This window comes from Pygocentrus nattereri, chromosome 20 (assembly GCF_015220715.1).
Source record: "Pygocentrus nattereri isolate fPygNat1 chromosome 20, fPygNat1.pri, whole genome shotgun sequence".
Taxonomy (NCBI): Eukaryota; Metazoa; Chordata; class Actinopteri; order Characiformes; family Serrasalmidae; genus Pygocentrus; species Pygocentrus nattereri.
The window spans coordinates 12,288,897-12,301,153 of NC_051230.1; the positions used below are offsets into that span (position 1 = coordinate 12,288,897).

A 12,257-nucleotide genomic window follows, 5' to 3' on the forward strand; every position below is an offset into this window, starting at 1 on the left:
AAGTAGGCTACGTACGATATCTGGGTCTTAGCTGCCCCCGCCCGCTCAAAAAGTTCTACCTTTGCCCCTCGGCCAGTTAACCAGTGAATGACATTGGTAAATTTGACCTAATAATTGTGAAAGTCTGTTTATTTAATGATGCTTTTGCATTATCACTGTATTGGACAAGCTGGAATGACTGCTTGCTAAAACATTTTGGTACATAATAAGATTAAATACAATGTAAGGCAAATTAAAATGAACAAAGAAGTACTGTAAATGAATAAACTGAATTTTAAAAAGTATAGCTGTAGCTGTAGCTATAGTTCTTCCTCCCAGTCCTGTTTTTAAACATTCAATGCAGACATCTGAACTGTGCTCATCTTCTGTAGCGTTCTGAAACAGTGATTTCATATCACAGTAAACAATTTGATTAATACTGCATTGTGTGAAATATTTATACTATATAAGTTAATTATTATTTGGTTGTTTCACTGAGTGAGCAAATATTACAAGGTCTCAATGACATCAAAACAATAGAAGAACCCTTTTCCGGTGCTATATAGTTCCATTTTTAAAAAGGTACCATCTACAACACATTCTCCATCAGTCTGAATAATGATTTCACCATGCAAAGAACAATTTAAACATTAAATGGTTCTATATATAATTCATGGTTCTAAACAGAATGATTGCCTTTACTAAAGAACCCTTGAAGAACCATATTTTTTCATTGTTAGTTGCGGATAAATGCTTTTTCTCACCAACTTACCAATGAGCTACGAGTGATGTGAAGGTAAGCGCAAGTTAAGATTTAAGATAATGCTGACGCAAATTGTACTTTGTGTGATAAATTATCTTCTCACATTGTCTTTGTACTGCATATGATCCATTAATATGCATCTTCAAAGTCATTCTGTTCACAATAGAGTGTAGAGATGGTGCAGATTTGAACACTTATTGAAACACTTTGTCTGTGTTTCCAAGGCAGAGTTCACAAATTACCCATGAATGAGTAGAAGCGTGTGGTCATTACTGTATAATTTTCTGGTCATTTTTGTATCTCCTTGCCTTTTTACAAAGCTGCAATTTCTCAGCAGGGCCTAAGTGCAGGCTAATCAATAACACACTTTGGGAATATTTCAAGAAATGGCCTCAAGAATAGACAGATCAATGAGTGATCAATAACACATGCTGAGTTCAATGCCTGTTATGGTCACCATTAAATTGCTCAAAGAATGAATTGTATAATGGACATCGTTAGATTGCCCATTGGGTGAACCGTGGTATCTATTAAACACACAAAGCTGAAACTGAAGACCTTCAACCTAAAGCTCCCTCATTATATACCAAAGAAACAATTTAGGACAGTTTTGTAAAAGCATCTCCAATATTCAATATTCTTTAAACCCTTTCTGTATGCATGCATATATTATGCTACATAGTCAAAGATCTTGAAGTATTGTCCAGCAAGGGATTGTTTATTATTGTTCATATATTGCAAATTCCAAACGAGTTATATTAATGCAGACACTTCAGTACTATCCCATAGACTACACATAATGTCCAAAAGTATCCAGACACTCTGTCTAAATAATGCATTGTTACATTAAGGTTTTAATTGTACACATTCAGCTTATATAATCTCCTTAGAAAAGCATTGCCAATAGTATGGGATGCTATGAAGCAGCTGCACTTGCGCCTATGGTCAGCGTGCCCAATGCCTAGTGTCGGCTAGAAGGGTATAAATAATTGGGCATTTACGGTCCAGAACTAATAATCCAACACCAGTACTTGTCTTCACTAATGCTCTTGTGGCTGAGTGCAGTCAAATCCTTACGGCAATGTTCCAACATCTAGGGTAAAGACTTCCCAGAAAAGTAGAGGCTGTTATTGCAGCAATGGGGGACAAACTCCCTATTTTCAGCCTTGACATCAGAAGAAACACTTGGGCTCAATCCCATTTCTTCTTTTTACCCCTACCCCTTGTTTTCGAGTGTCACCCTAATCCCTTGGAACTGAGTTACAACGAGTAGTGGTTGAAATCTTCTCCTGCGAAATGGGACGATCCTCACGTTAAAAATAAAAAATAAAAATTCAATATTCATTACTAGCGGGGGGGGGAGGACCAGGCCCAGCTTCAGTTTTACATTCCCTCGCAAAATATATGCTCGTCAGACAGCAAGCAGACGTAGGACCAGGGGTGCCCAGCACCATTGCCTGCATTAGTGCTTTGTTTTTTTTTGCATATTTAGCGTTAAAGGCTGTTTCCCCAGTTTCTCCAGTCAGTGCTGAGTTTATTCAGCAGTTGTTCTCTACAGTCTCAGTAAATGTACCTCGTACGGTAGGGCCCTCGATCTGTTTCAGTTTGCGACACTAACAGCATTAAAAGCGACACTATGTCTTTATATTTCAACCCAAGATCAACATCAGATTCAATGAGCTGCTTCATGGCTGAGCTTAAGTAAAGCACAGCTTATGCAAGTGAACACAAACCATTGCATCGTAACGCAAATCATTTGCGAGGGAACGTATTTTATTTGCAAGGGAACGCAATGTCATTAACTTTTTTTTTAACCACAGGCCCTTAGGGGCTCCGCACTTCAGTGATAGCAGAGAGGGGGATTTCAGCAACCTCACTGCTGTAGTTACATTTAGGGCATCATATGCTTTCAAAGAGGGGGTATAAGAAAATTATTTATTATGGCCCGCCGCTAATTATCTGGTGATACGGAGTTGAAGTCAGTTATTCTTCAGCTTCGTATTCGAATGGCACTATTTAAGGTGGAACGGGAAAGTTAGTTAGCTAGCTACCGAGACATTAGCATGTGATTGGCGATTTTCGGCTTCTAAACTAAGATAATACAGTGTTTCTCGTAATTTAATCACGGAGAAAATACTTAAATTGGTGGTGTTGCTCACGCAGCCATCGTGTGTGTGTGTTTCTCATCACACACCGTTTGGAGCGTTGCTCTGAAAAACCTCTGGAGGGGCATTGCCCCAACACTTCGCCACTCTTCTTTATCTCGGGGCACACTAACCCTGGATGTGAACCTCTTAAAATGTGCTGCTCTTTTGTCTTATGATACACACGTTCCTTAAGATTATTCTTGGCTTCTTTACACAGACATTAAAACATCAAACTTGAGTAGACAATGTATATTATTCAATCATGTTGCTCCCTTTGTGTTGCTTCTCCAGTGCATGGGCTGTCCTGCTGGAAACTGAAAGGTACCATCATGGCCAAGCTCTGGGCAGCTCCAGACAGTAACTGATCTGTGAAAGAGAAACAAATGAACTGCTTTGTCCCTTTGAAAGAGAGATTTTGTAGTACAAATTTGGGGGTTTATCTTGCTAGAGGGCAAAACTTGACAAAGTTCTCATGCAGAACCTTTCTTTTATATAGCTGAGTTAAATCAATCTGTGTAGTATATTATCAGAGCTCTGTAGACTGGTTTTTAAAAATTGAATTAAAACATATCAAACCTCAGTATATGCAGTGTTAGACTTAGTATATGGTAATGTGGTGTAGCATAAGTAAGACAGTAAGTTTAAAGAGTTGTTTTTAAGGAAAGCTGCTGAATCTTAGTGACCCGACACTCACCGCTGATGTGCTGAGGCGTGGCCGAAAGCAGAGCTGGCTCAGGTTTACTGAACGGGGAGTAATGCAGATCATCCAGCGTCATGCCGGGGTGCTTCTTGTGTCTTGCACGGCAGTTTTGAAACCAAACCTGTGAATGTGTTAATTCTTAACTTAAACTTAAATTCTAAGTGTATTCAGTTATTGATAAAAAATGACAGATACTTTATATTATTGTGATATTCTTTTGTCAAGCCAACTTAGATTCACCAGTTTGTTCAGATAACATGAAAAGATTATTTCAGGGTTAATGATATTATGATCTTAAAGAGGATTTTTGCATAATTCAGTCAGTGAGATAAGGTCATTCAGAGTGGTTTGGTGTGAAATCAATTCGATACATTTACAGCTTTACATTTTATTTACAGTTGTTATTATAGGAATCAGGAGTTCAACATCTTCAAGGCAAATATAGTCATTTTATTTGGTATCCAAAGTAACCAGTGATTGAGTACTATTTTGCCTTATAACAATTCCTGTCAAAATACAGTTTAGACCAAAATCTCATCTAAAACGACATCTCGGCCATCAAGCAGCATATTTGTAACAATTTCATGTATGAACTTTTTGTGAAACATTAAGGCATTTTGTTCCTATCACCACAACTGCGAACAATTCTGACAGCGCATTTTACATTAAACAGCTCTCAATAACTGTTTATATCTGAACCATTCATTTAAGCAGAAATTTTGATGTTGGAAAATTGGTGGAACTCTCCTCTAAGGCACCCAAATTATTTTATAAGCTTAAATACCAAATCACTTTTTACAGCATCAATGGGATGCTTGATAACTACTATGAATCTGATACGTAAGGTATGTAGTTGTAAGAATGAAGAATGCACAGACAGCACATCATCACTGTTCACAAGTGTATATTTTGACCTCATCAATCATTTGTTCATTACACTGTATGAAACATTCACAATCAGTGGACCAATACTTGGAATAAAACCTTTTTACATTACACATACTTTTTACATGAACTACATTCCATTTTACAGTAACTTATAATAAAAGTTAAGAATGTTTTTGTCCTCTCCTGTAAAGTTACCGTTTTGGAGATACTGATTTTTCTTTCGATAGTGATCATATCAGAGCTTAACGGTTAATCAGAGTTTTTGATTTCACAGTTCCTGAATACAGAATGAAAGAATTGCTACTGAATGATGCTGCTTTATTTTTCCATCCGGAACATGCACATACACGTTCTCATCACTGCATGGTGTTATTTTACCTGTATAACTCTTCGGCTCAGTCCCGTCATGCCTGCCAGTTTCTGCAGAGTCTGAGCGTCAGGATTGTTATCCTGGCTGAACTGTATCTGCATGACCTGAGTAGGAAAAAGTCACACGTAAGGGCAGCAACATGATGCAGAAGCACAATCTTCAGTATGGAACAGCTAGGATACCTGTAGCTGCTCTCGGGTGAAGGACGTGCGGGCTCTTTTTGAAGGCTTCGACAGGTAGTCTGAAGGTAAAGCTCCTTCTAGACCTGAACATTCACAAGAGGGGGAAAAAAGAATGTCACACACTCCTGTAATTAATACTTCAGCACTACATTAAAACAAGTATGTGCACTGCACGTAATACGCTTGGGGACACCTAGCTTACACAAATACATTATTTAAAAACTAGGCAGGTTTATATTCAGGAATTACACATATAAATATGTTTGTGACAGAGTTGTCTTATGAATCATACCATAACCCCCACATTTTATTCCTTTGTTGTGGTGTCAGGAATCATTAAAACCAAGCTTCTGGATGTTTTCCCATAGTTGTTTACATTGTTTAATCCATACCATTGTTGTTTCATGATGAGTAAACAAGAATGGTATGGAAAAGAAAACTGTCAAATTAGTTTTTTGGCCGATTCCACCAAGGAAGACACTTAGATAAGTGTGAAGCTGAGTTTTGTTCAAATATATCCAAAGGGCTGGTGAATAACACCTTTATGGAGAAAAGCGTTCTTATTCAGTTCAGCAGTAACAGCAAAATTTCAAAAGAAGTCAAGATCTCTGCTAATTCTGGATGGGCGTAGCACATATATTTGCTTTATTGCATTCCCAGGGACAATGCACTGTAATTTATCCAATATAGAACCTGGACAGATACAGGAAGGACAACAGCACTGACCAGCGTTCATGCAGGTACATATAACATGCATGATGCATGCAGAAACCTAAGTTGTTGTACAACAGCACAATTAACAGCACTAATATCCCCAGATGTTTTGAACTGACCCTGCTCTGCTGCCATACTTTCCACCACAATGCCATAGTGTATGCGGCACAGAACCCTGCTGTCCACTAAGCCAAACTCCTCTCCCGTCGACAGCTGTCTTTTGCAGGAGAAACAGGCGAAGCAGGCCAGGTGATATGTGTAGTTTTTGGCCCTGCGGACCCAGTCAGTGGAGCTGACATGATGGCCACACCAAGCACATTTAATACCAAAGGTACTGAAAAACAAACGAAACTGCAGTGAGTGTCTTCATAACACATTTACAGTGTTTTATCTAAACCTAAATTAAACAGATACATTTTTAAATTAGTTAGATCTCATAGGTGACTTTAGAAAAATAGGCCTTGCAAGTATTTTTACTGGCAGGCAGATTTTTGCAGCCTGTGTTACAAAAAGTTACATTAAGAAATCCAAACAAAGCCCACCTGTTATAATCCATCTTACAGAAAATCTCCTTATTCTTGATGTAGCAGCTATTGTGTTGATGTAAAGGTGTTCTGCACACGGAGCACTCCAGACATTTTATATGCCAAGTTAAATCGTTCACCTGAAAAATAGTCTTCATCTGTCTTTTGTTTCAGAAAGCACTTACTAATCAATGACAAAAACAATCTACAAAACCATAGAACTGCTAGTACTCATCATCTGTCTGATTATAAGATAGACAAATATAAGATAATACATCACAATCATTTGTTAACACAACTGTATTAATAACAACAATAAAATTCATTTCCATTGGTACATTTATTACAGTAATTGTGCTCTGTTTAGTCTTTTGCTCGCTATTTCACAGAAACTCATAAGCACCTTTAATAAGAATCTGTCCTGAATTTTCCGTGTGCATCGAGCACAGATGGGAGTCTCCTCATTTAGTAAAGATGCTGGCGATGGTTCTTCTTTCAAACCGTCGTCTGTTCCATTCAAGATCGACTACACATGAAACATAAAAATGTATAGTTTTTAAATATTTTGTTGTCCTTTTTTAGTCAGATGAAGAGATTTATAAAGACAAAGCCCATTTTGTCATGGATCACTTTGTTAAAAGTCTTTTTGTAATAATACCTTTTAAATGGGAATAAAAAGACAATAAAGATACTGCAGTTCGACCTACGTTTGACCTGTTTCTGAAATATCATGACAGATAGTTGTCCAGTTTAAACTCACCATTTCTGAGGGTGATGGCCACTACAGCAGCTGGATGCTCTCTGGCCTCACCTTAAGCCTGTCCTGTTTTATAGGCCTCTCACAATGAGAAAACTGCATGGCTACATCAGCAGGCCCTAATTACCTCTGAACTGCAATCGATTAACTCCAGCTCTTAACCTGGAACCCTTAAAAATAATTATCTTACCTCATCCAAACCAAAAAAACCTCCCTGCTCCCTGCAATTTGTAATGGCTTGAAGTGCCCTGGTAAGGATGTAGTGAGAGTGTCAATTTCAGCTGTCCATCAAAAGGGACCAAGGCCATCCGCAGCAGCAGAAATTCTGCCAAACAACTGTAGATTGAAAACTGAAAACCTATGTAGACGTCTGACCTTCACTTTGCATGGAAAACAGTGATTTGTGACAGATAGAGGACTTAAAAGGTAGGATGCTCTAAAATGTGTTTGAAAAAACGTTTTTACAGAACAGCAACATCTCATTTACTATAAGACACTGTAAAAGATGACTTGTTTTCATTGTACACACTTCAAAAAGAAGGTACTTTAAATGTTTTTTAGTAAAAAATGGTTCTATATAAAAAAAGACACATTCAAAGAATCCTTTACGTGATTAATAGGTTTTTTGTATTGTGAAAGTGTTCTTCAGATTGATGGAGAATGTGTTGTATGTGGTTCCATGTAGAACCTTTTTGAAAAGGTTCGACGCTACGATGTCAAGCTTGTTACAATAGAAGAACCCTTTTTGGTGCTGTATAAAGCCCTCTTCAAAGATGTTTCTATATCAAACCATCTACAGCACATTCTCCATCAATGTGAAGAACTCTCCCACAATACAAGAAACCCTTTAATCAAGTGTTCTTTGGGTGTTCATGGTTCTATATAGAACTAATTTCTTTAGTAAAGATCCCTTGAAGAGCCATCTTTTTTAAGTGAGTCTAATAACTGAAACTCAAGCACAGCAGGTGTGAACTGATCTAAACTGGTGAATCTAAGTTGGTAAAAGATGAAAATTTAAGCCTGAAAGGAAAAATGTCTTTTCTTCATCCCAGCAGGAATAAAGCAGATTTCAGGGTTAATGAAGGATCACTGACTTCTGACTTCTTTCGTCTCAACCACCCCCAGGAGAAAAGAGGAGCTTAACATAAGCATTCGGTTCTACTTATTTCTGGAGACAAATGAGAAAAGCATGAGTTCTTCATCTACACTGACAGACCAACATGATCGCACTGATGAAGTAAAAGCATGTAAAAGAGAACTTCACAAGAAAACGACGAGATCTTCTTATGGAAATGTTATTCAGACCAGGGTAGAATTTTTCTTCTCTCCATAGGGAGATGGTTTTAACAGTGAGGGGGAAGCCTGTTTTTCCTCATCACCTCTTAAATGTTCTAAATGCCTTTTACATTTGCAGAAAAATGCGATTACACAATTCATCCAGCAGGGGGCTCCTCAGGACCTCCAAACTGAATTCTATTTCCCTTGCAGACCGCCAGGTCGCTTCGATGCTCAATTTGCAGAGTTAAAGAAGTCTAATTGTGCGGACAGCACTGGTCAGCACTGGTCAGTACTGGTCGTTTTCACATATTTAAAAGAGCTGGTGAAAGTGAAACGCGGGGTGAAAACGCATCAGTTTAATCCTGAGCGCTCTGCGGCGGTGCCTGCGGGTCAGGGGCGGAGGATCCATTCATATCCGCTGTAGAGGAAAGTGCCCCACTTCACAGCTGTTTTCTCGTCGAGTCTGGTTGGCTGGACGCTCCACGTTCAGCATAACGTAATCCACTTTCCCGTAAAGGCATGCAGAGCCCAGTTTAACCAATGCACATGGAAGGTTTCTTGCCCTGCGCTGCTTTCGAGACATTTTGATCAGTTCTCCTGACCCTCCACGGCAGGTTTCTGCAGTGTTCAGGAGTTTGTCGCATATTATCCTACAATGAAAGGTCAGCAATGGAAATGTGCTTCTGAATTCAGAATTTTGCTCTTTTTAAACTGGCCATTAGAGTAACCTCAGCGTTTCTGTCCTCTGCAGTGAACCCGGTTCTTCTCATTTGGGCATGTGCCGTGGTGCAGGAATGGACTTTATGCCTTGGTGAAGAGGAAAACTCAGTAAAGGCTAAAAATGGTAAGTAGACAAATGGAAGGCACCTTTTTGCCAGCTGTTTTGACTTTGTTTCAGCCTGGACCATGACTTGCTACGGATCATATAAAAGGTTCTGCATTGTTGAGAAAAACCACAACCAGCAGTGCAACATTAAAAATACTATCAGAAACTGTGAATTCAATTATATATATTTTTCCATTTTTGGCATACTATATAGCGCCAAATCCAGTTAAACAGTGCTAATTTTGCTCTCTTTATACTGAAACATGCAGGTGGTCAGTGGTCCACTTATGCAGAGTTCAGAAAAGCATAATGTATTGTATTGTGGACAATTTATGTACAATTGTAACTGCAACTTTTAAAATGTTGGATTAACTTTATAGTTTGATCTGTGCTCAAAAAAGGTTAGTATAACGTGTAAGATTCCATGCCAAAAGTAAAAAAAAATACAGGGATTTCATTCTCATTTGAGTTTTCCTGTCCCTGGAGGTATGTGTAAGGAGTGAAGAGCGTGTCTAGACTTGAGAGGGATGGGTTCACATTATCACTATAGGCTACCTACATTTAAGCCAGATGAATGGCAGAGATGTAAGATAAATGGTCTAAACCCTTTGGCTGTTGTGGTTTATTAACACATTAACACAATTTCTCTTACATTGGAGCCCCTTAATTTTATACCAGCTGCAGTCATTTGATTAATTCACAGTTTTGCATCACAGTTAATGAGTGACATGAATTGAACTTGCAACAGCTTTTGATATTTTGAGCGCAGTTTTCTTATATTTCCATTCTCACATATTTAGTCTTAGCCAGGTCTCAGATGAAAGGCTCCTTCTCACAGATTGAGCTTCAGCAACACTGACTGCTCTGTTGACTGACTGGAAATATGTGGCATAATTATGTTAAAATAAATAACCTTTATTTCTATTTGAAAGGTGGTAACTTGGCACCTATCAGACATTTTTGACATTGTCAGTAAACTTTTTCTGTCAGTACAGGATTGTTGAGTACTACATCTCAGGTATCTCACAAGAGAGTGCTAGGTAGGTACTGTGAGAGCTATAGTTAGGATTTTGCCATCTCTTTCTTGTACTAAATAAACAATGTTTCCCTTGGACTGAGCCTATGACTAAGGCTCAGTTAGGATTCAACCCTAAGGCATGAAGCCATGGGGCATACCTCTGATAAATAGATATGTTTCTACTTGCTGCTAACAGGGTGATCAACACTTGTCAATCCAAGCTCCTTTGCACAGTGTTCTCTGTGCCCATCTGCATGAAATTCACATCTTGGAATTGTGTAACAGGAACTATTAAGAAAAATGTTTGGATAGGCTGGTTATCTCCCTTGTAATGCATGCAACCACATTTCATTCAGAAGTTGTGCTATTTTAGGCTAACGTCAGTCACTAAAGCAGAGAGAGGAAGCCATGAAACTTAAAAAAAAAAAAAGTTTGTCACATATCAGGCTTTACCAGGCTTGAACCTTGTTCATCATCCTTTAAGCCATTTACATGATGTGAAGCTCAGTTGGCAATTATAATAGGGTGATATATGCATTTGGTGTATACTATCTTGTTACATTAGATTTTGAAATAAAATGTGATGCATATACTTTTTTCATTAATGTGTATTCTTTATTCTAATGAAACATCATTGTGTTATGTCTTCTTTGTAGTGAATCCTTGTTGCTACTACCCTTGTCAACACTGGGGCATTTGTGTGAGATATGGGCTGGATAGTTACGAATGTGACTGCACTAGAACAGGATATTATGGAAAAAATTGCACTATTCGTAAGTAAAAATGTTCTTACTCTCTTCACTTGTTCTCTCACATCCTCTCTTTTTTGCTGGACAGTTTGCGTACCACTTTATTTGAGATTTCAGAGTACCAAATCAATGCATGCTGACCCGTTTCCCAATAACTCTGTAGCACAACATTTGCTATATCGTAGTCCGATTACTACCTTGGTTACTCTATCACAAAAAAAGTTGATCATATTTTGTGCAGTTCAGGCCAGAATTATCTTATTTGATTGTGACAGATCTCAAAGAGGTCACTTATTCCATACTGTTCTTTACATTACATGCTAAACTAACTAAACAGTTTTCAGGTAGTGTGGATTAGTGAAAGCATGTTTAATGGGTGTTTAGTCTTTTTTTTGAAGTGCAGCATTTGTATGTAGTCACCAGGTTTCTGCAATAGTGTCTGAGAAAAAGCAAAGAAAGAAGCTATAAAGAAACTAGGGAAAAGACAGGCACACTCATACTCATTCAAACAGAAAAACAATACTGTTTTCATTAAGAAGATTGCACATACCTGGCAGACCTCTCGGGGTTTCACAGAGGCTCAGCCCCCAGGAGTATTATGTGGGAGATATGAACTGAATGCAGGTTCAGGATGATGCAGCGTTCCTAAAAAGTAATTTTGTGTAAAATTTCATTTGCAAAAAAAAAAAAAGTTTGCAATGTGATAAAACTGTGGTGGAAAGTCTGTACAAATGACACATTAAAACTATTATGATTCTACACTAATCACAGTACTTTCTCCAATATTTATACCCTGTTGATTATTTATTGTTAACTGCAGTTTGAATGATATTTTGTGCCATCATTGTTTTTCTAACCTTGTCCAGTTACTGTTCTATTTCATTGAGTTCCCAAAATAACAATTCTGCCCATCGTGACCATTTTGCAGTGTTGTTAATACAGATCATCTTGCATCACGTCTAGACTTCCCACATTAAGTGTATGGGTAACATTGCGACCCACTTCTGGCTGTCGCTGGCCTGTAGGCACTCATGAGATGGGCCATCAGCATGGAGGAGTCTCATGGGAGGTGAACACCCTCAGTAAAAGGGACTTAGATGTTGTTTGTGTTGTTCGTCGGTTGGTGTGTGATTATTGTGTTGTTCTGTGTCGCAAAGTTGGTTTAGTTAGTGTGGGTTGGTGGTGATCTTGAGGGTGAGGTGTGTGGCTGATGGTTGTCTCCCCGCAGGATCAGTTGTTCAGACCTGCTCACTTGGATTTACATTTTCTCCAGATTTCTCCACTTCACATTGCAATAGCGTAACTTTAGGCAGCTGTCCAACTTTGGTGAATTTGAACTCAAGTCAAGTATGTGCTTTTGCA

General features: G+C 38.4%; 2 protein-coding genes across 2 annotated transcripts in view; one reads left to right on the forward strand and one right to left on the reverse strand.

The window, feature by feature from the left end:
- Window positions 1–2,054: 2,054 nt before the first annotated feature.
- On the reverse strand, window positions 2,055–8,885 carry si:ch211-236k19.2 (LIM/homeobox protein Lhx6). Its single transcript, XM_017691140.2, has 8 exons — window positions 8,742–8,885; window positions 6,671–6,793; window positions 6,286–6,407; window positions 5,863–6,077; window positions 5,030–5,112; window positions 4,856–4,951; window positions 3,584–3,710; window positions 2,055–3,255 (listed from the first exon to the last, which is right to left on the reverse strand). Exons 1-8 carry the CDS (start codon window positions 8,883–8,885, stop codon window positions 3,146–3,148), a joined length of 1,020 nt encoding a protein of 339 aa, XP_017546629.2. The 3' UTR covers window positions 2,055–3,145.
- The window catches only part of ptgs1 (prostaglandin-endoperoxide synthase 1), a 20,127-nt gene continuing 16,519 nt past the window's right edge, over window positions 8,650–12,257 (forward strand). Inside the window, exons 1-3 of the mRNA XM_017691137.2 lie at window positions 8,650–8,964; window positions 9,054–9,146; window positions 10,803–10,919. Coding sequence (XP_017546626.1) covers window positions 8,958–8,964; window positions 9,054–9,146; window positions 10,803–10,919 — 217 coding nt within the window. The 5' untranslated portion in view covers window positions 8,650–8,957. The remainder of the gene's footprint in view (window positions 8,965–9,053; window positions 9,147–10,802; window positions 10,920–12,257) is intronic.

Bases quoted from the DNA above. Each gene is read 5' to 3' on its own strand.
- si:ch211-236k19.2 (XM_017691140.2), bottom strand. From the start codon at position 8,885: ATGTCTCGAAAGCAGCGCAGGGCAAGAAACCTTCCATGTGCATTGGTT. The intron at 6,794-8,741 runs GTGGGGCACTTT...TTTCATGTGTAG, and splicing joins GACGAGAAAACAGCTGTGAA to TCGATCTTGAATGGAACAGA. The intron at 4,952-5,029 runs GTATCCTAGCTG...TTTCCTACTCAG, and splicing joins TCACCCGAGAGCAGCTACAG to GTCATGCAGATACAGTTCAG.